Source organism: Ammospiza caudacuta, chromosome 1 (assembly GCF_027887145.1).
Source record: "Ammospiza caudacuta isolate bAmmCau1 chromosome 1, bAmmCau1.pri, whole genome shotgun sequence".
In the NCBI taxonomy this organism is placed as follows: Eukaryota; Metazoa; Chordata; class Aves; order Passeriformes; family Passerellidae; genus Ammospiza; species Ammospiza caudacuta.
Window position 1 is genome coordinate 36,471,190 of NC_080593.1, and position 19,146 is coordinate 36,490,335.

General features: G+C 38.1%; 1 protein-coding gene across 1 annotated transcript in view; it reads left to right on the forward strand.

Annotated features, from left to right (window-relative positions):
* The window catches only part of PLCL2 (phospholipase C like 2), a 98,524-nt gene extending 84,534 nt beyond the window's left edge, over nucleotides 1-13,990 (forward strand). The window contains exons 5-6 of the mRNA XM_058801424.1: nucleotides 4,048-4,157; nucleotides 12,757-13,990. Of these exons, the coding sequence (XP_058657407.1) occupies nucleotides 4,048-4,157; nucleotides 12,757-12,936 (290 nt within the window). The 3' untranslated portion in view covers nucleotides 12,937-13,990. The remainder of the gene's footprint in view (nucleotides 1-4,047; nucleotides 4,158-12,756) is intronic.
* Nucleotides 13,991-19,146: the final 5,156 nt, after the last annotated feature.

Here is a 19,146-nt window from a genome sequence, read left to right on the forward strand (position 1 = left end):
TTATAGTGTTTCTCTTTTCTTCATGCTATTTAAGTTATTAAAAATTGAAGAGGATTGTGCGTGAAATTTCAGAGTAGCATCTTGGATGTAAGGTATTCCTGGTGAATGAAGAAGGGTTAAAGCCATCTAATGCATTCCAGGGCTGTGGGAACGGGTCTGAGAGAGAGGGAAAAGCTGAGACAATCATGAAATTCAAACTAACCAGCATTCACTGGGGAACCAGAAAGAGATTCAGCACTGATGGGGAAAATATTATTTGGAAATACTGAAGGATTGCTTATGAGAATGCTTTAGAATAAGCAAGTGTACTGCAGAGGAGAAGAATATGCTGTGAAATCTCTGGTTATGATTAGGAAAATTTATCAGCAGTATTTTGTTCACTGCTGTTGACTCATGCTATTGCTGTTTTGCTACATATATTACAGTGTACTTACATGCCTTGCAATAGCTGGGGTGAATGTTTTACAGAAAAGCTGCTCTTTTTAATGTGAAATACTTGAATCTATTTTCAATTTGCAAATGCTTAGGAAATTGTATGGCTTCTGTCAGCTCATCCTTACTTATGCAGCGATGACCAGCCTTCTTAATGCAGGTTATGCAAACTAAGAGCCCTTAGTACACCCATGCAGAAACTCAGAAGGGGACCAAATGATGTTTGAAACCTCATCACACGTTACAAGCGGAAGGCAAACAAGTTAAAGAAAGCTAGAAAGTAGGACTAAGCCAGTCAGCCTCACCTCAGTCCCACAAAAGAGGGGATATCCTTGGTGATATTGAACAGTCACCTCACACAGTCCTGATCATTCTCTCTGATCCTGGTTTTGAGCAATGGGGTTGGTCCAGAGCTGCCTTTCAACCTCAGTGATTCTGTGCAAATAAGGATTTTAGTAAAGATTTTCCAGCCAAAAGAGATTTTTAGATTTGAGGTTTCTGGCTTAAGGCAACAATCAGTAATAATTTCATTGTAGATAAATACATTTGTGCAGTGGGCAAAAATTAAAACACAGAAAATACCATCCAAACAGAAGAGCGTACATCCTATATATTCTTTGTGGACACTCAGAAAGTTGTGAATTATATCTTCCTTAACATCTGCCACAATAAATGAAAAATATAACTAACTTGTGCTTTCTTTGATTGAGGTGGTATATGCAAAAATATAATGGGTGATACATCAGGTTAATGGTATGCCTGTTACCATTCAAGAGCTCTCAGGCAGTTCAAAATTACTAATTGACTAATAAATCTAGAAGTAATTAAGCCTCGTAAAAAGTGGCTTGTTTATTATATGTTAATGAGAGTGAGAGCTGAGTTTTTATTTGCAAAGAGACAGAAAATTGTTTATATAAAAAAGTAATTTAACCTTGAGTTTTCTTTGTAAGCATATCCTAAAGGCATGTTTACATGTGTTTATATGGACATGTAAATTATTTTATTAATTTAGCTGTAAATGAGAATGTCTTTCCTTTTTTTTTCCTTTTTCTGTTATCTTCTAATATGTTTAATTTTGGAATTTAACACTTGTGTTATTCCTTTGCCATAGTTAAAGCATGAAATAATTCCAAGGCAAAGTGCAAGAAAACCAAGTGAGAACATACGAGATGAATGCCAAGAGAGGCATAGTCAACAGTTAAATGTTGTGCTGCATTCATGCTCTAAAATTTAATTGTCCACATATTGTGTACCAAATAAAAGCCATTCCTTTCAGCAGATGGAAAAACTGAGACAAAGAGATGAAAGAATTCATTTCAATTAATCAGGCAAGAACTAGTAATGGAAGCGGAAATAAAATTCAAATCTGCTTGTCCCTGCTTGTGTGTTTAGGTTTAGTGTAGCATGATGATGAGGAGTTGGCCAGTCTGTGAGAGACGTTGAGGATGCCCCGATATCAGTATCAGTATCAGTATTAGTGGTCTTTAAGCAAGAGGCACCTGTCAGCTGGGGGTTTACACGTGTGTGCCCTGTTGGGATGATCTGACTGCTTCATTTTCCCAAGAAGGGTGATGAGATGTTCCTGCCAACTTCCAAGTATACTTAACTGGGGTGGAATGGCTTTGGCAGGACAGAAATGTGTCATAGCATGAGTGTAGACTGGGAAGAGCATCACCACAGAAGGTTGTTGGTGAACATAAAGGAGTTTTTCTGGCTGGCAGAATACACAGTCACCATTGTGTTCATGTCTGTGATATCAGGAATTTTGTATACATCAAAATAATCTGAAATCTACAAAGCACCAATCCCACTTTTAACATGCAGGTGGTCAGCATTATTCTTAATATCTTTCTTCTTTTGTTCAAGTTATTATCGATTGCTGCTGTCCACTGACTTAAAAAGCAATAATTGTTACAATGGAAATGAGGTGCAGAACTTCAAAAGTTTGCCAGTATGTCTCAGAATTCATTGTACAGATCAGAAAATCTGTACTGTTGTGATGGCTCTAGAAGTGTAATATCGTAAATAAGGATCTGTGTATAATCTTTCTTTTCCATAATCATATTGGGAGTTTATTACTTTGGTTGATATGAATGAGAAATGGATGCTTAGAACAATGATGGGTTTATAAACTTTAATTTCTCACCTGCTTAGAAATTTGTTTTGGGGAAATATAAGATGAACATTATATTTGAGATGGCAGAGGGGGAGCTGTAGAGAAGTGATTGAAATAAAAATTATACACTATGTTAATTCAGGGAAAATATTTGCCATTTATTTTTCTTGTAGCAAAATTTAAAATAGTAAGAAAGGGTAGAAAGAACAATTTTGCCTTTCAAATGAATCTATGAATACTTTTTAAAATATATGTGTGTGTATGTGGGAGTAAGGTAAGGGAGTGTACGATGGAAACATTCAGTCATCTCTCTTTCTTTTAATGAGACATGAGTGTAGGTTAAAGAGATTATGAAGAAGAGATAATGTCCTTAAAAGTCAGTCTTCTCTCAGATTGACAGCCAACCCAAGTTTATGTGCTTATTCATGGTAATAAAGTACATGTAAATTTTGAAGTACATACACTCACTGAGCAAATAACATAGTTAAAAGTATAATTTGTGCTTTAACTATTATGTTCATAGTTGTATGTCAGAGCCACTTGCCAACTTTTGACCTCAAAATACCCTGTGCATTATTAGAAGGGGATCTTGAGAGCACAACTGAGCTATGACCTTCATGGGAGAGTAGCTGTAATCCATGTTAGTTGCTCTGTGTACCCGTGGAAGGACATTTGACTTCTCCTGTGTGAAAGAAACAGTTTAAAGTTTATTTTTACATGGCTTGTAACAGCAGCATGGAAAGGAAATTATGTCTCTGCTATCTGTGCAGTGTTAAAACAACTTCATTTGGTCTGCTCAGTGCTTAGATCAAACTAATCTAAATGTTACCAAAATTTTTTGATTTGGAGTTTGTCAGATACAGATTTTGTGGACACAGTAGTTTACATGGTATGGTAAAATATTGTTGGCATTCCTTGACAAGTTCACTTGGCATTCCTCCTTCACAGTTACTCATTTATCCTCAGGGATAAGGTAAAGTGTTTATTTTCTGGGCAGACTCCATGATATAAATTCTAAGCTGGACAACTGTGATGTAAATGCATAAAAGAGTAAGGCCCAAAAGAGTAGTTAATGAAATTAACTGGGGCCAGAGTAGTTAATGAAATTACTGTGTCCATCCTATAGCAACTACAAAAAGGTTTTTACATGTGGTACAACACATTCAGTTGTGCTTAGAGATTATATTTCTATGGGAAATAATTGCTGGGCTCCATCTCTGTATAGCAGTGACCTAACAGGTGCTTTAGTGGATTTTGATTTAGAGAGATTTGTATATGTTGGCATGTTGTATAACATTGAATCTTACTACATCAGATAGATTTGTGCTTGAAGAATAAAATTTCTGAAGCTTTTTCACTGTCTTTTAGCCTTATTAGTTTCAAGTTACTATCTCTATGATCACAAAAATGCTAAAATAGATACTAAAATAGATACTATATTTCTCTCTATAATATTGCTAAAATAGATACTATATTTCTCCCTCTTTTATTCTCTACAGCAATGGAGTTTCATGAAAACCTGCACAATATAGGAGCAAGAGAGGGCCTAAAAGAAAGAAAACTGCAAAAATCAGTTGAAAGTTTTACGTGGAACATTACAATTTTAAAGGTAATGTGTCTTCCTTTGGTTAGTTACTGTGTTTTTCTGTTCAAAACCGTCATTCTGATATTGTTACTGGTCATTACTCTGTGTCACAGTTCAACTGGCTTTATTCACTTCTATAATCATAGTCAGTTTGGTTTATATAACCTGAAACACAGCAGAGTCTCAGTGTGACTTTTTATTCTCATGTAGTGTTACGGAAGCTTATTTCATTTAGTTTGTCTGACATTTTCTTCATGCAATCTTTTAACACTGGCAGGATCCTTTAATACCTGGCTGAAACAATGACTCTTGGCTTCTGCAAAGTGGCTCAGGCTGGAAGGCAGCTATGCCATTGTTTAAACCCTGTTTTGTGATTTGAAGGGGAATAAGTGTTAAGGTTAATGCAGTTACTGAAAAACAAAAGGGAAGCTGTTACTGCTGCAGTCGATGATGAATGGTGGTTAATGGTAGAAGCAAATTGTGTTCATAATCCAGGCTGGGATAAATTGAGTGTATGAGCTGGAGACTCTCTTTACATTTTGTCGAGCGCATTTGCTTACATTTTGACAAAAGACTAAATGGTGAAGTATAAGACAAGCTTTCAGCCAGAGACCCTCAGGAAACTAGAATGTGGAACAGTTCAGGTTTCCTATCGGTGATCTTTGATCTCAGCAGAGTATATCAAAATTTGTAGAGATAGCAAAACTGCCTCCCTTAATTTATTCCCTTGACTCTAGCTCATATTATTCAAGTTTGGTGTTTACATCCACTAATGAGTTCTTCTCTCCCACTCAATCAAATACTTCTTCACTACATTAAACTATAAAGTCTGTTTTAATTATAAAGAAAATTAATTTTCTCCCACCTAGTTTTTATTTTTAGTTCTTGAAAATACGGTTTCATACCGCCTCTTCTTACAGTGAACTATGACAGAAAAGCAGTAATGCATATGTATTTCTCCATGCTGGTTTGAACTGTTAAGCTTTTCATGAGGTCACTTGGTGCTCCAATCCCTCTTGTGTTACACCGCACAAATCCAGCGAGGAGGAGAATCAAAAACTGGTGAAATTTGCTACAGCATGTACAGTTAATGCATTCTAAAAATATTCATGCAGGTTCTGCTTATAGGTAAAGGACCAGAATATCACATTTCCTGTATCAGAACAGAGTTTCCTGAAGACAGTGTATGGGATGTGTAATGTATCAGTCCTGTGCTTCTGAGAGCATAGAGAAGAGTTAGTTCAGTGGTGTTGGGTGAATGTCAAAGAAATAAATTCCTATCCCTTTTTTTCTGTCAAAGGTGTCAGATACCAGCTTGGATAGGCAAATCTATTTTAATGCTTCCTGAAACAGCAGTACCTTTGCTTCATCTCTGCTTTACATTCTGAACATAAGGGTTGGTGGGGGGGAGGTTTGCAGTTGGTGAGCGACTGAAATGTGAAGTCGTGATTCCTGCATTCGCCAGGAATTGGAGGAGCCACATGGCAGGTCTGGCTCCGAGGAGCACTGAAGGGCTTGTGTACATGTCCTTAGGATTATAACATAGTTTTGAAGATAGAAGGCCTTCCTTTTGAAGAGATTATTGAGAAAATATCTTCAACATTGATTGGGTGGTATTTTTCTAGTCAGAGATTAAGATCCTTTCTTTTGGAAGGTGCAATTTGTCGCATAATTAATACTTCAGTTAAAAAGAAAAAAAGGTGAGATTTTAATCAGCCTCTTGTTGGAACTTTAACAGGAGGCATTACAGAACATCTTTAAAGTTATTTTACAGGTACTGCAGTTCAGGCATCTGCTAAGTGCTGTTGCTCACATTTAGATATACAGAAAGTTAAAAGTGAGATTTGTTTGAAGCGACACACTGAGGTTTTCCACTCCAAACACTTTAACTGTGGGCTTTAACCATACTTTCGTATCATATAATTAAACAGAAGTTAAACAGTTTCTAAGACACATTTCCTGTCTGGAGAAAAAGATCTGCAGTCATAATTTCGATCTCACTGTCTTTCCATTGCCATGTTCCCAGTTCTCAAAAAACTCTGAGAGAACAGGGATGAAAAGTGAACATCCACATTTGAGTAGAAATTGAGCAGAAGAGCAATAATCTGAACCACTTTAAGGATTTCTTTTATGTGTTGAATTCTCTTCCTTCTTCAAATTAACTTCCTTCTCAAATAGTACAAAAACGAACGTGGAAATACACAATAAAGATGTGGATTCTTAGCTATGATATAGGAGTTATTGTGGGGCTCTGAACAGCCTTACTAAATAATCCTGCGTGAGTGCCATCCTCAGCTCCTGCACAGAGGACTCATGGCATGCTCACATGGTGTGGTTAATGTATTTTCCAAACTGATCAAGCTGCATTTTACCCTCGAGATACATATTGATTGTTCTCTTTCAGTTGGGACATTTTGACTGCAGTTGATGCAATGGAAAGTTTGATAAAATAGCAAAATTGACAGCTTAATTCTAGGGAAACTTTGTTTAGAACATCTGATGCAGTTATTAAGTATATCTATGTGTTTTGCATGCACATGCATTACAGTTACTGCTTTAAATGATTTAATTTTTCTTAATTTGAAGCCATGTGGCCAAATTTATTAGTAGTATACTATGTTTGAATTCAGCTGAAATTCCATCTAATTTGTGTATGTGTATATGCACACATGCCCATTCTTATTCACCTCATATATGTACACAGAGTTATTTAACTTCACAACATCATTTGGAGTAAATTTGGTCTGTTGCCTGATTCAGGGATTGTAAACTGCTAGAATATTCATCTCTTACAAATAGACAGTTATTTGCTAGTAATTTATTTATTGTTACTACTCAGGCTGATAGAATTCATATTTTCTAAACATAGATAATCACATTTTCTGCCAAAAGTACACTGTTGAAGAAGGAAAAACACTCTTAAGTGCTGTTGCAGCAGACTCCTACAACCTATTGTAAAAATGTATGGACTTGTCTGGCATAGAAAAACTTGGAGAAAAACCCTCTATAAGGCTCAGAATTTGAGATGCCCATAGGAAGAACATAGCAGCAACTGTAAATTAGTCGTGGCAATGAAGAGCTAAAGAGCTTTGTTCTAAAGACAAAGGAAGAGGTCAGTGGAAATATTTGGAATGAAGGTGGGACTCCTAACTCTTCAGCATTTGTTAGATGTTTCTTGTTAGCTGTGAGCTTTTCGGCATGTCACATTATATGATATTAATTACTTTCTCTTGCAATGCTTGCAGTCCATGGCATCTGTTATCTCTTTAATAGCATTAGTTCTGCACCTACACTATTTAAAAAAATGTATTTATAAATGGAACATTCAAGGCACTTCCAGGACTGCAGCTTCTTACTTCTTTTTAAATAATCTGAACTTTTTCAACCAAACCTCCAAGTGAATTCTGGCAGCCATGGAGCATTCATAAAACCTCTGATAGTTGCTGCCTGGTCTTGTAGGTCCTCAGAAGACATCCCAGTTCAATTTAAATATCTGAAGCTACTAGACTCGTGATGTTGCTGGACTAATGGGATTTTGTCTCCTAATTAATCCCTTATTTAGAAGTTGGGAAGTTAAGGCCTTTTGTTCTGATTCCAAAACTTCCCTCAGAGCGTGTCAGCTGGGCGTGGAACACTGTAATGTGTCACAGAATAATAGAGTGGCTGGGGTTGGAAAGAACCTTAGAGATCACCATTTTCAACTCCGCTGCCATTGGCAGGGACACCTCCCACTGCACCAGGTTGCTCAAAGCAATGTTCTCTTGTACTCTGAGGAGCTCAAAACAACGTTCTGTTGTACTCTGAGGAGCTTAAAGCAATCTTCTGTTGTACTCTGAGTAGCACTTTGAGAAAGGGATAGTGGCTTCTTGCATTTCCTGATAGGAGCTTTGGGTTCCAGATCCTGAGCTAAAGACCAGTCATTAACGATAGAGTTTCTTGGGATTTTTTGGGGAAAGGATGCTCATGCAGTTATTTTAAATGTCATCTGTACAATTTTTTGTAAGTACAGTCTGTACATACTTTCAGGTTCAAGAACTAGTTAATTGAATATCATGAGTGAATACATAAAAGCTTATGAAGGTAGCTGTGCTGAGGCATTCTAGTTGATTCTATATCTGACTGACTCTGAAATGGTACCTCATTTTGGATGTACAAGAACTGAAAGGAACCATTTTGGGTTTGTTTTCAGTTGCTGTTATGGAGTTCGGTTATGCAGACACTGCCTCTTAGTCAAAAGTTTCAAAACAAACAAAATGTTTTTAACATTGATTTAAGAAGAAATAAACCAGACTAGATGACACGGACATATTGGGCCAGAGAGGTTTAAAGGGTACTGAATTGGGCTTCCAAATTAATCCATATTCTTTATTGCTGCTGTTTACTAAAAGCTTTTGAATGAATATCAGTTTTGTTCTTTGACTTCTTTAAGGTCTTTTTTCATGTCTGCCTAGAAAACAACTTTTTCTGAAACCTGTAAACATGAAATATTCAAGTTACACAGTGCTCAGTTCAGTAAGTGAATTTTAACCATGGTGAAGGAAAGGGAGCAGTGGTTGCTGTGTGCTGCTGTTGTGAGAGCGCTCTCCCAGTGCTCTGCAAGGCCCAGATCCATCCTGCTCCCAGTTGGGAATTACCACAAGCTGCCTGTTAACCACAGTGCTGGAAGTCAATTCAAGTTTTTTGGTGTGCTTGCCAGACAACACTGAGGACTAAATTAATTTACATTTTGTCTTAATCTGGTGAAGACAGCCCTTCCACACAGCAAGAAACACTCTGGTTTGCTTCTACAACTGCTTCAGATCCCAGCATTGAGTTCTCTGTGCAAACCAGCTTATTTCTTGGAATGTGGGTTTTTTGGGATTCCCTTAAGATAAATCTGCTTGCCTAAAGTTTGAGCTATTTGTAAGTCTCTTGTATTGACTTTACAATATGCATTTTATCAGAGCAAGTTGCTATTGTCATTTGGGTCTGCTAAGAATGTGAAAGACTCCTGAGTAGTCCATAGGTCTGAGAGATTCCCATGTTCCAGCTTGCAGTCAGCTGACTCTGCTATTAAGTCAACAGCACCTACTGTGAAAATCAGGATGCATAAAATAAAAAGATTTGAAACTGAACCTTGAGAGCCCTTGGAGAAGAGACATTTGATACCTAACTAGAAAGAAAGTCTTTGTGATTATTTAATTGAGAGTGTGATGGCAGTTTTTTTCCAGATCCGGGTGACTTTTAAAATTTTCTGCCTTTCTAATGCATTGTATTACTTTTCAGTGGTGTTCACTGTGACTACAGCTTGAATCTTTGAGGTGCATGCTGTTTCATTTCCCCAGCATAAATCTTCATGATGGTATATCAACAGAAATAGCCACTTCACACAAATTGTGCATAGCTCTCTCACTTGAGCTCATGGCATTTTTGGTAGTAGTGGTTGGCTCTTTTATCTTGAGATCAGGACATACCAGCAGATAATGGCAACACAGTTGGTTTCACAAACATTTTTCTGAGTTCAATGGCATTCAGAAATAAATTCTGAGCATTGGAGAGGAGAGTAATGAGCACTGATGCATTTTTCTATTTCACCATGGTCTGAACCTGATACCACTTGGTCAAATGTATTTAGTCTGGACACCTTGTCTGCAATAATCCAGGTTTTATCCTAGATCCTCTTTTGTCTTTGAAGTTCATCTTCCCTTATTGGAATTATCCAGACACTCACAGTTCCCTGCTGCAAACGAGCCATTCCTGCTAACGCCTAATATTTTCTTCTTCCTCCATGCCACCTCTAGAGATCCTTCCCAATGAATGTTAATTTTCATTTTCTTGTCACCATACCCAATTTATTGCATTCAGCAACCTTCTCCCTGCTCAGTGTTTTTGTTTTTCTTTCTCACCAGCTTTTATTCTCATTACCAATCTCTCACTCTTTTTGCGTTATTAGTTCTTCTCCTTGTATATAATTTTCAGGCTACTTTTAATGTGGTGGATTTTGTTGATCTGTTTTCTTTCTGTATTCCACTCCCAAATGTTGCCTCAGTCTTTCCCTTTCTCTGCTCACCTGTCAGATCCAAAGTTATTGTTGCTGCACTGTGTTTGTGTTTCACCGTCTCCTCTTGCAGAAAGATCTAACATCTGCCTTGTTTAATGCAGTCCGGCTTCCCTTTCAGCAGCCCTAGGCTTCTTGCCGGGTCAGTCCCAGAGATTGCTCTTGCACCCTCCTTTTCCCCATCTACCTCTTCTCCACAGTCTGTCCCAGGCTCTTCCTTCCTCCCCTCTAGTCTGGCTTTTGGCCTACTTGCCTTGGCAACCCAATGTTGGTGGCTTGGAGAAGCCATCCAGGAAAAAACCCAACTTTTTTCCTAATGCGCATTCATTATTCTGTGGGAATGGAATACGCATTCTCTTACCACATTGCTGGAGCTGTCAAGAGATGAAGAATGATCAAGAGTGGAATCCTCAGTGATTGTACTAACCACATTCAAAATCTGATTTTTGTTTATTAAAAGCTCATGACTTGGATCTACTGCCCTGTAGTCATTCCAATTACAAGTCCCTACCCCAAGTGAGAGTAGGGAAGGAAGTGTAGAAGGTTGTTAATAAACTTCTGATGGCATTTCTCCATCTTTATTCTCAGAACTGAATGAACCATATGGATGAGGTTAAAGAACTATATTAAACAGAAATAATAATAAAATCTGCCAATGGCAAAAATCCTGCATAGAAAGTATCAGCTAAAGTAGTTAAAGTTTGGCAAGCATGTAAGTAACTGAAAGCAGGGGTGTTTTTTTAACTGAGACGTTTTGGGCAACCTTATTAATAGACTGCTTGCTAGCAGCTCTGCCTATAATAAACAACTTGATTAAAATTCCAGAACTATATTCTACTAATCCATGTAAAACAGAACTTGGGCTAGAAACAGATGCACTCCAGATATGACTCATTTAGTGTGCTGGAGTGTTTTAAATTAGCTTTTAGTTGTTTGTTAGTTTGGAAAAAAGTATGTGATTTTTATAAAAAGTAGCCCTTTAGATTAAAATATTACTGAAGCTTGTGCTATGATTGATGACATTCTAGATTTTTTCTTCTCTGGCGATCAGAAAAAAAGACTTTGGCTATTATCGTCTTGGGTGAGGGGAGGGGGGATGTTTTTTCTTTGAAGAAAGTAGAATTTGTTTTCAATTTGTGAGTCTCAAAGACATAAGTCTGCTCACTTCATTGGGTAGTATTTATGTTCTGAGTTGCTAAAGAAGCACCAGAAGTATCACACCACGAGTGCACATGTTTTTGTCTGACTGCTATTCTATCTCAACTCCTGCATTTTTAAAATCAAGAGGTAAAGATGCATTTCAACCCTATTTGGCAGAGGAGAGGCAACGTATTATCTTTGGAAGAGATACTAGCATGTCTTAAGAGAAATGTCTGTCAGGAGACAGAATTTACCCAGGATGGGCAGACGTGACAGGAGAAGGTGCAGTCAGTGTTCATACCTCATTGCACACTGGTACTGGCAGTCTCAAGGAACGACAGTACATGGATTTTGTGTGTGTGTGTGTGTTTCCCCCCTTCAGGTATGAATTTGTCTCCTTCAGGTATTTTCCTGTGAGCTGTGGAGCAGTTCTTTGTCAGGAATGCGGACACAGCATAATCATTGTGGCCCTTGCAGACTTGCTGCTCTTGTTTTTGAACTTCTCTGTGCCCACCAGTAAGACAGACGTGCTCACCATGTGCTGCAGCCTTGCTCATTTGCTGCAAGTGGGCAGGGTAGGCAGATACCAGCTGCTGTCCACAGCCTCCCAGTGAGGGCTGTGGCTGTTAGAGGGCTTTGATCAATACAGAGAGATGGACGACTGTAGAACAAGAGCCAAATGACCTAAGCCTGGGACAATTTCTCTTACAGCTTTGCTTATAACTTAATTGCCATGAAGAGGAAGATTGATGTGGCTCTTAAGGACATGGTTTAGTGGTAGACTTGGCAGTGTTAGGTTAATTGTTGGACCTGGTGGTCTTAAAGGGCTTTTTCAACATAAGTGATTTTGTAATTCTGCAGAAGGATAGTGATTGTGCTGAACTGCAGACAGCCCTGTGAAGTCTTTGTCATCACTGTCCTTTTTATGTGCTGCTCTCCGGTCTGTGTTTTCATATTTCGTGCATGAACAAGCACTGGTCCTTTACCATCCTGCTATTGAGTGAATCACATTGCTAAGGAAAAAAAATCCCTAGGAACCAAAAAACCAGGAAAGCTTTAAATGGCTCCCTGAGGTATTAAAAGTAATCGTCACAGTTTTTGTTATGCAGAAACATTTACAGTCCCCATGGATTAAAAATACATGAAAAGTGTTAGGCAGAAATTACCCCTACCCCATTGCTGATGCCACTGATTGGCTTCAGAGAAAGCAAAGAGCGTGATTCTTTTTAACACGAAATAATCCATATTTGAGTTTTGTTTTGGTTTTTGAGGAGTTTTTTGTTTGCTTCATTGGTTGGTCTGGATTTTGGTCTTTCTTTTGTTTTCTTTTTTTTTTTTTTTTTTAAGCCGTACAACTATACTTTTAATCTGAAACAAGCAGAAGGGTAACAGATAAGAGAATGCTGTTATCAAACATGCATTCTAACTGCATTTTTTTCCTTACAGGGACAAGCTGATCTTCTCAAATATGCTAAAAATGAAGCACTGGAGAATCTGAAGCAAATCCATTATGCCACTCTTTCATGTGGACTTAATAAGCCAGGCACTGAAAATGCAGAAATCTCAAAGCCTCGTCGAAGTCTGGAGGTCATACCTGAAAAAGCAGGTGATGAAAACGGAGAATGAGAGAAGGCTCTTCTCGTAATTTTGGAGTTTATAACTCTGTGACCAATTGTAGCTGCATAGGACATTTGCTTTGCACTTACTGTTGGAAAATATTCGGAATTTTTAAAGCACAACTGGAGAAGCTAATTACAATCTATTGAAACTGTGAATGTATGTAGCAACTCTGCTTGTGAAGGCAATGATTTTGTGTAACATGGAAATTACATTATTGGCCTAAATATAGCATATATATGTAAAAGATACTGTAATTCAGTAATCGCGTGCTGAAAAGTTCATTGTAGTGCCATCAGGAAATGAACATTTTTAAAATTAGATGTAACTAGCAGGAAATCAGTTGACAGAATTTGGCAAGATGCCTTGATTTTCAAACCAATTTGATGCAAAGGTTGTTTCTTTCTTTGCACAGTTTGTTAATTGTGCTAGTGAGATATATCATTCTTTTGAAAATCAGGTCGAAGAAAGTGGAATCCACATGTTTCACACTATAAGTAGTTCAGCTGCTTGGATATTTGGGTTTGAAGTGGTATTGATTTTATTGTTGAGCCATAAATTAAAATGAGAATGTAATTAGACAGTGATCACTGACTTCAGTGCACTATAGGAGAGCCATTATGTAAAAGGAAAATGTGCAATCAATCTGATAGCCTATGTCAGAAGAAGATACATACCTATTTTGCCTAAGATCTTCTGCAAATGTGTGTAGATAATGTGACCAAACCGCAAGCAAAACGGTGTAAATAGTTTTTCATTTTGTGAAGTGAAGTGCTCATATTAAAAAGAGTTTTATGAGATTGCTCCCAAACAAGTAAAGCTTTTAACTAAATTTTAACTTTTTTATTTTTTGAGTATTTTCTTCCTTACAGAATAGGTGATATCTCAATAAGCAGGTTTGTCAAAAAAATAAATCAATTGCTGTTCTGATCTTTTTTGGTTTTCTGACAACATTAGGTAAAGGTATTGTAGCTGATATGCTCATTGTAAAATGACTATACCAACCTAGAGTGTTCTCTTACTGTTTCTGATTTAACAATAAAATGGACTATATAATTACAGAAGCTAATAAATTTGAAGAAAAGCAAGTGAAATCCTCCAGAGATCAAAATGTGCTTTTTTGTTCAATTGTGGGGAAAAAGAGAAGATGAGGATAGTTGAAAAGCATTGTTTTAAGTAGAAGTCTTCAAGATATGCATTTTACGTAGATTTTTGTTTTAACCAGTTCAAGATGCTCTTTCTGCACTGAGGTTAATGAAATCTACCTATGTATAACATCCCGTAAAAGTCAATAGGGCTCTGAACAAAAACACTGTTACACTTGCACTTCATTGGGTTATTAGGGACTTAATTTATTTTCTAGGCATTATAAAATTAAAGTGGGGATTGGGTGGGATGAAAACAGTTTGCATAGTAAATGTCACATCTTGAGCTTGCACTTTTAAATGTCAAACCGTATGGGTTAGGATCAGTTTTAAAAGGTGCTAAGCTCTTTCAGTGTCTAGTTACAGACTGTGTGCCCTAAAGTTAGGATCTTGCTAGGAGTGAGTTCTGTTCTGTGTAGTACAAAATGAAGCATTTAAGGTGTGGTAAACATCTGTGAGTGTTGCTTTTTAGGCAGTCCTTTTCTGTGTTGGCAGCTGAAAGTCTTCTGATGGAACTTGAAGTTGATGGGAAGCAACTTGAAATTCATGTTGTTAACTGTATCCTAAGCCACTGTGAAATTAGTCTTCCAGAGCCACATCTATCACATTTAAAACTGATCTAGAGTTAGATTTAAATTTATCTACAGCAAAACAACTGCGTTAGATCAAGATCCATCTGCACCATAAATATGCAAGGTCAGGTTCACTTTATCAGAAATCCCAAAACCTAGACTGCTGGAATTTTATTTCTGACTTTTAGTCCTGATTGAAAGATGTCGGTTGTGGGAAAATGTCATCACTGTTCATATTATGCTTCAGAGAGACCTAAAAACCACTAAGGCTCCTTTTGCAGTCCTGCCCCAGCACTGTTTGTATGGCATTTACAGAACAACATGATTTATATCACAAATGAAGCATTTCTGTAGAGTCTTTTCCTCCAGCCAGGTTATCAGAACTGATGTCTTGGGCATTCTTAGCATTTATGTATTTCTGTTTAGCACATTACAACCTGAACAGAGGGGAGAGAACATTGAAAGGGTTCCACACAGTTTGATGGTTTTTCCTTTGTTTTTAGGCAAAAAATGGTAAGTGAAAATTGATTATCACATAGACAAGGCCTGAGAGATTTTGCATGTTTCACTCTTACAATATATGGAATTATTGGTCTGTTCTACTTTGTTAAAAAGGAAGATAATACTTTTTGGCTAATATAGATACATAATATATCTTTTTAAAAAGTTAAAATACATGCATTTAGCTAACTGACACTTTAAATATGTTAGCATCTGATTTTAGTGCTGATTCCTTACAATGGAAGTCACTTTTGTGCATTATTCATGCTCACTCCAAAACTGTATGTACCATAAAGTCTTAAAATGAGCTGAGTCATCATCTTTCACTCTGAAAGATGATGTGTAGCTAAAAGTGTTTCAGGAAGTTTACATGTTGCATGTTAAAAGAGTTGAGGAAAACCACTTGCAAGCAAAGTATCTGGCTCTATTGTTAGCCCAGTGATGATGATTTCAACACCAAATATATTAGTCTACTTTTTCAGTTGTATTTTCTTAAAGCGTTCTTTGCCTCCGTGTTATCAGTCCATTTTTTTACAATGTTTATTTTAGGTTATATAGAAAGACACAACCAAGACCCAGCAAAGTATTCAAAATGAAATTAATCACAGGTTGACTTTGCACTTTTTTGGGGCCTTTATTTTCTTAAATGTGCTATAATGCAGTTGAACTGTTTATGTAGTCTTTAACTGTGGAAGATTGATCCAAAATATGAGTGACTATTTATCTGACTGCCTTTTTAGCTTTTGTTTGGCTCCAATAATGATTGAGTGGGTACAGGTATATGTCAATATATTTCTCAATTTAAAATTAAAGGGTAATTGGGAAAGAAAAAGTTCACATACGGATTAACCTTATAGACACTAACAGCTAATTCTTTTTTTGAAGACAAGAAAAAGCTAAGCAGTGCCTGTTTGAAAAACTGTTTTTAGCACCTCCAAACCTCATCTGCATTTTTCCTCTCTTTCTCATTGGTTTTGCTTGGTGTGGTACATAGCACCCATTGGATATTTAACCAAAGAGCCAGGACCATGCCTTCCATCCTCTGGATGCAGCAGCCAGCTCTAGCAGACAGCTCTGTTCTCCAGGAATTCCCCCAGCAGCAGTGACCAAGGGACACTCCTGAGCTTCCTGAAGCCACCAAAACAGCAAAAGCCTTCAAAGCACAGGTGGGGGCCAGGCTGTACTGTTGCAGCTGTGGCCTTTCTGATGTCAATGGTAGTCTTCTACTCAAGTCACTAGGACTGGGATTTAAGTGTAGTGTTGCAAATGTCCCCTTTTTCTCTGGTCCTTTCTTTTTGTACCTTCATGTTGTTCTGTTGCTGCAGCAAAGAATGCTAGAATGGTGCTCTGCAGAATTTCACAAGCTGGCCCATGCAGGCATAGTGAAGATGCTGTATGAGTCAACCATTTTTTCAGCTACTTTGTACAGCACAAGAATAATTTAATAAGACTCTATGGCCAGTTACTGTATTCACTTTTTCCTGTTTTGAAGTTGAAACAACAGAGAGAGATGATTCAGAGTTGCCAGCATGAAAAATGGAAGTGAGTTTCAAAAATTTTAATGCTGGTCTACTAATCAAATAAACTAATGTGAAAGGACCCAGTCCTTTGCTCTTTCAGTGCTTGAGTATCCCTTCCATTTGTATGATTTCCTGATATAATTTTCTCTGGCATGGATTTTAAAAGTAATGCTGATTTCTTTTTGCTATGTTCATTTGCTGCACAGATCCAGGAAGCTCCTGAGTGTCCTGTGCATGGTGTAATAATCTTTGAATAAGCTTTAGCCTACCTAGGTCTGCATTTGTGTTAATTGAAGGTTAAAAACTAATACAAAGAGTGATATCTGCAAGAAGGGTTAATCACACAGCCATAATCATGGCACAGTGTGCCCTTGCAAAGGCATATTCTTCACTGTGAAATCATTTTATGCTTATATAGCTACGAGTTGTAGTGCTGCTGCTGAAGGGTGACGAGCCCATGGGCTTTTGAGCAGAATTCCTTAACTGGTGATGTCCCCAGCTGGCTTCTTTTGACTGTAATGGGTGTAGACTTTACCACATTTTTTTCTCTATTTACACCTACTCATTCTGACCAATTAAACTTTCTAAATGGAGTATCTAACAACTTGGTTTAAAGCTGCATGTATCCGATAAAGACCTTCAGTCTTTTGAGCTCCTGTAAATACTTCAAACCCTCCACCGTTCTGAACACTCCCTGATTCCTGTTGCTCTCAGTATTATGAAAGCAGCTTATGTGGGACAGATCAGTCTGATAGTTTTCAAAACTAATCTGTGTGATGTTCTTTAGTCATTACAACTTGTTTGTTCTCAATAAGAAAAAGGCAGTAAACTGCCCAAGTAAAACTCCTGAGGTTTTCTTGTTATTTCTGTTTTAGGACCCAATTAAACTTCCCTTTCTGACTCATCACCTCTTCTGTGGGTGGCTGAGGAAACACAGGGTAGCAAAAAGGAGCACAGCAGAAAGATTAGAAATAGAACTTAGTATACAAGAAAACAACAAGTCCTCACAGGCTTAGGGGAGCATCCATTGTAGCCACCCAAGCTGAACAGCAGTTAAGAATTGAAAAGTAGTGCTGAGGAAGAGAAACACAAGCAGAATTGGATGTTAAAAAAAAAAAAATAGCCCAGAAGTGTGGGTAGCCAGAGCATGATGTGGTCCCAGTGCCATCCTGACAGATCCCTAATGTTTCCCATTGATTACTGGTACTTTGGGACAATAATAGTGTTTCTTCCTTCTACAAAATCATCTAGTGTGGTAAAGAGAGCAGTGCTGCTGGGAGAGTGGTCAGGTACAAACACCAAAGTGGTTTTTTGGGCCTAGATGCGTGCACTGCTGTGAGGTTCATACTTTTGCCACTTGAGCTCATAGGACTTTGACTGAGTGCCACTGTGGCCCAGCAGAGTTGAGAGGAAGGAGGATGTGTGTGTCTGTGATCAGGAGGAGAGTGTTCAAGAGGGGGCGTGGGAGGGTGGTACGAAAGGAGGCAGCTTGAGCTGGAGGGGGAGCAGCACAAGCCAGCAGTGATTGAGCTGTCATGAACCCCTCCTGCTTGTCAAGAGCAATCCGGCCTCGTTAAGCTATCTGCAGTGTGTGGAAGAGCTTTCTGAGTAAGCTTGGGTGTTTAATTAGTTGCCTCTTTTCCATGGAGATGAATGTGGGGGAGCAGAGGCCCTCCTTGGCTGGCTGCAGCCTTGGCCTCTGCGTTGGGGACGGTTTGGGAGAGGGAAGGAGCACGGCCAGGAAACAGCGCGGGAACTCGAAGCCCTGCACTTTGTTCTCCAGCCCTCAGCTTCCTCCATCGATAAATTGGAGGAAATGACATCTACCACTTTTTAAAGTAGCGGGAGAAACATACTGTGTAACAGCAGAAAAAACCCAACCCCCTCAGGAGGTGGCTGGGAGAGAAATAAACTCGCATGTAAATGAGTGCTTTGAGGAAAGGCAGCACTCTGTGTTTGAATGCCGTGTACATCAGGTTTTGCTGGATCCTGGTTTACAGAGTGCACTGATGCCTACACAGCTGTTCCATGGCATGTACTTAGCAGGCATTCTTAAACGTGCTACTGATTGGTGAAGAGGGTTTTGAAATACAAATCCTATCAGCTGATTACAAGCTAAGCATGTCTGTGTGGGGTCCCAGGTCCTGGAGAGTTCCAATATTTTTCCTGTCTAATAAGAGTGTAAAAAAGAATTTGTTATACTCTTATAATACAGACTTTATGCTGTGGCTCACGGCATGAGCGCTTCTTTTATTCTCAGATGTGTTATTCTCCAGATAAAAAAACCAAAACCTTACAAAAATCTTAGAAAAAGCCTTAGGATTCAGCTGTCTCTTTCTCTGTTCTGAATTTGAGAACTGCTGATAACTGCTGTGATTTGGGTATGTTCTCAGCCAAATAATGATTACATTTTAACTATTAATATTTAACAAAATACTCAAATTTTTAAAATATTACTGATGCTGTCACTGTGCCAGGGTT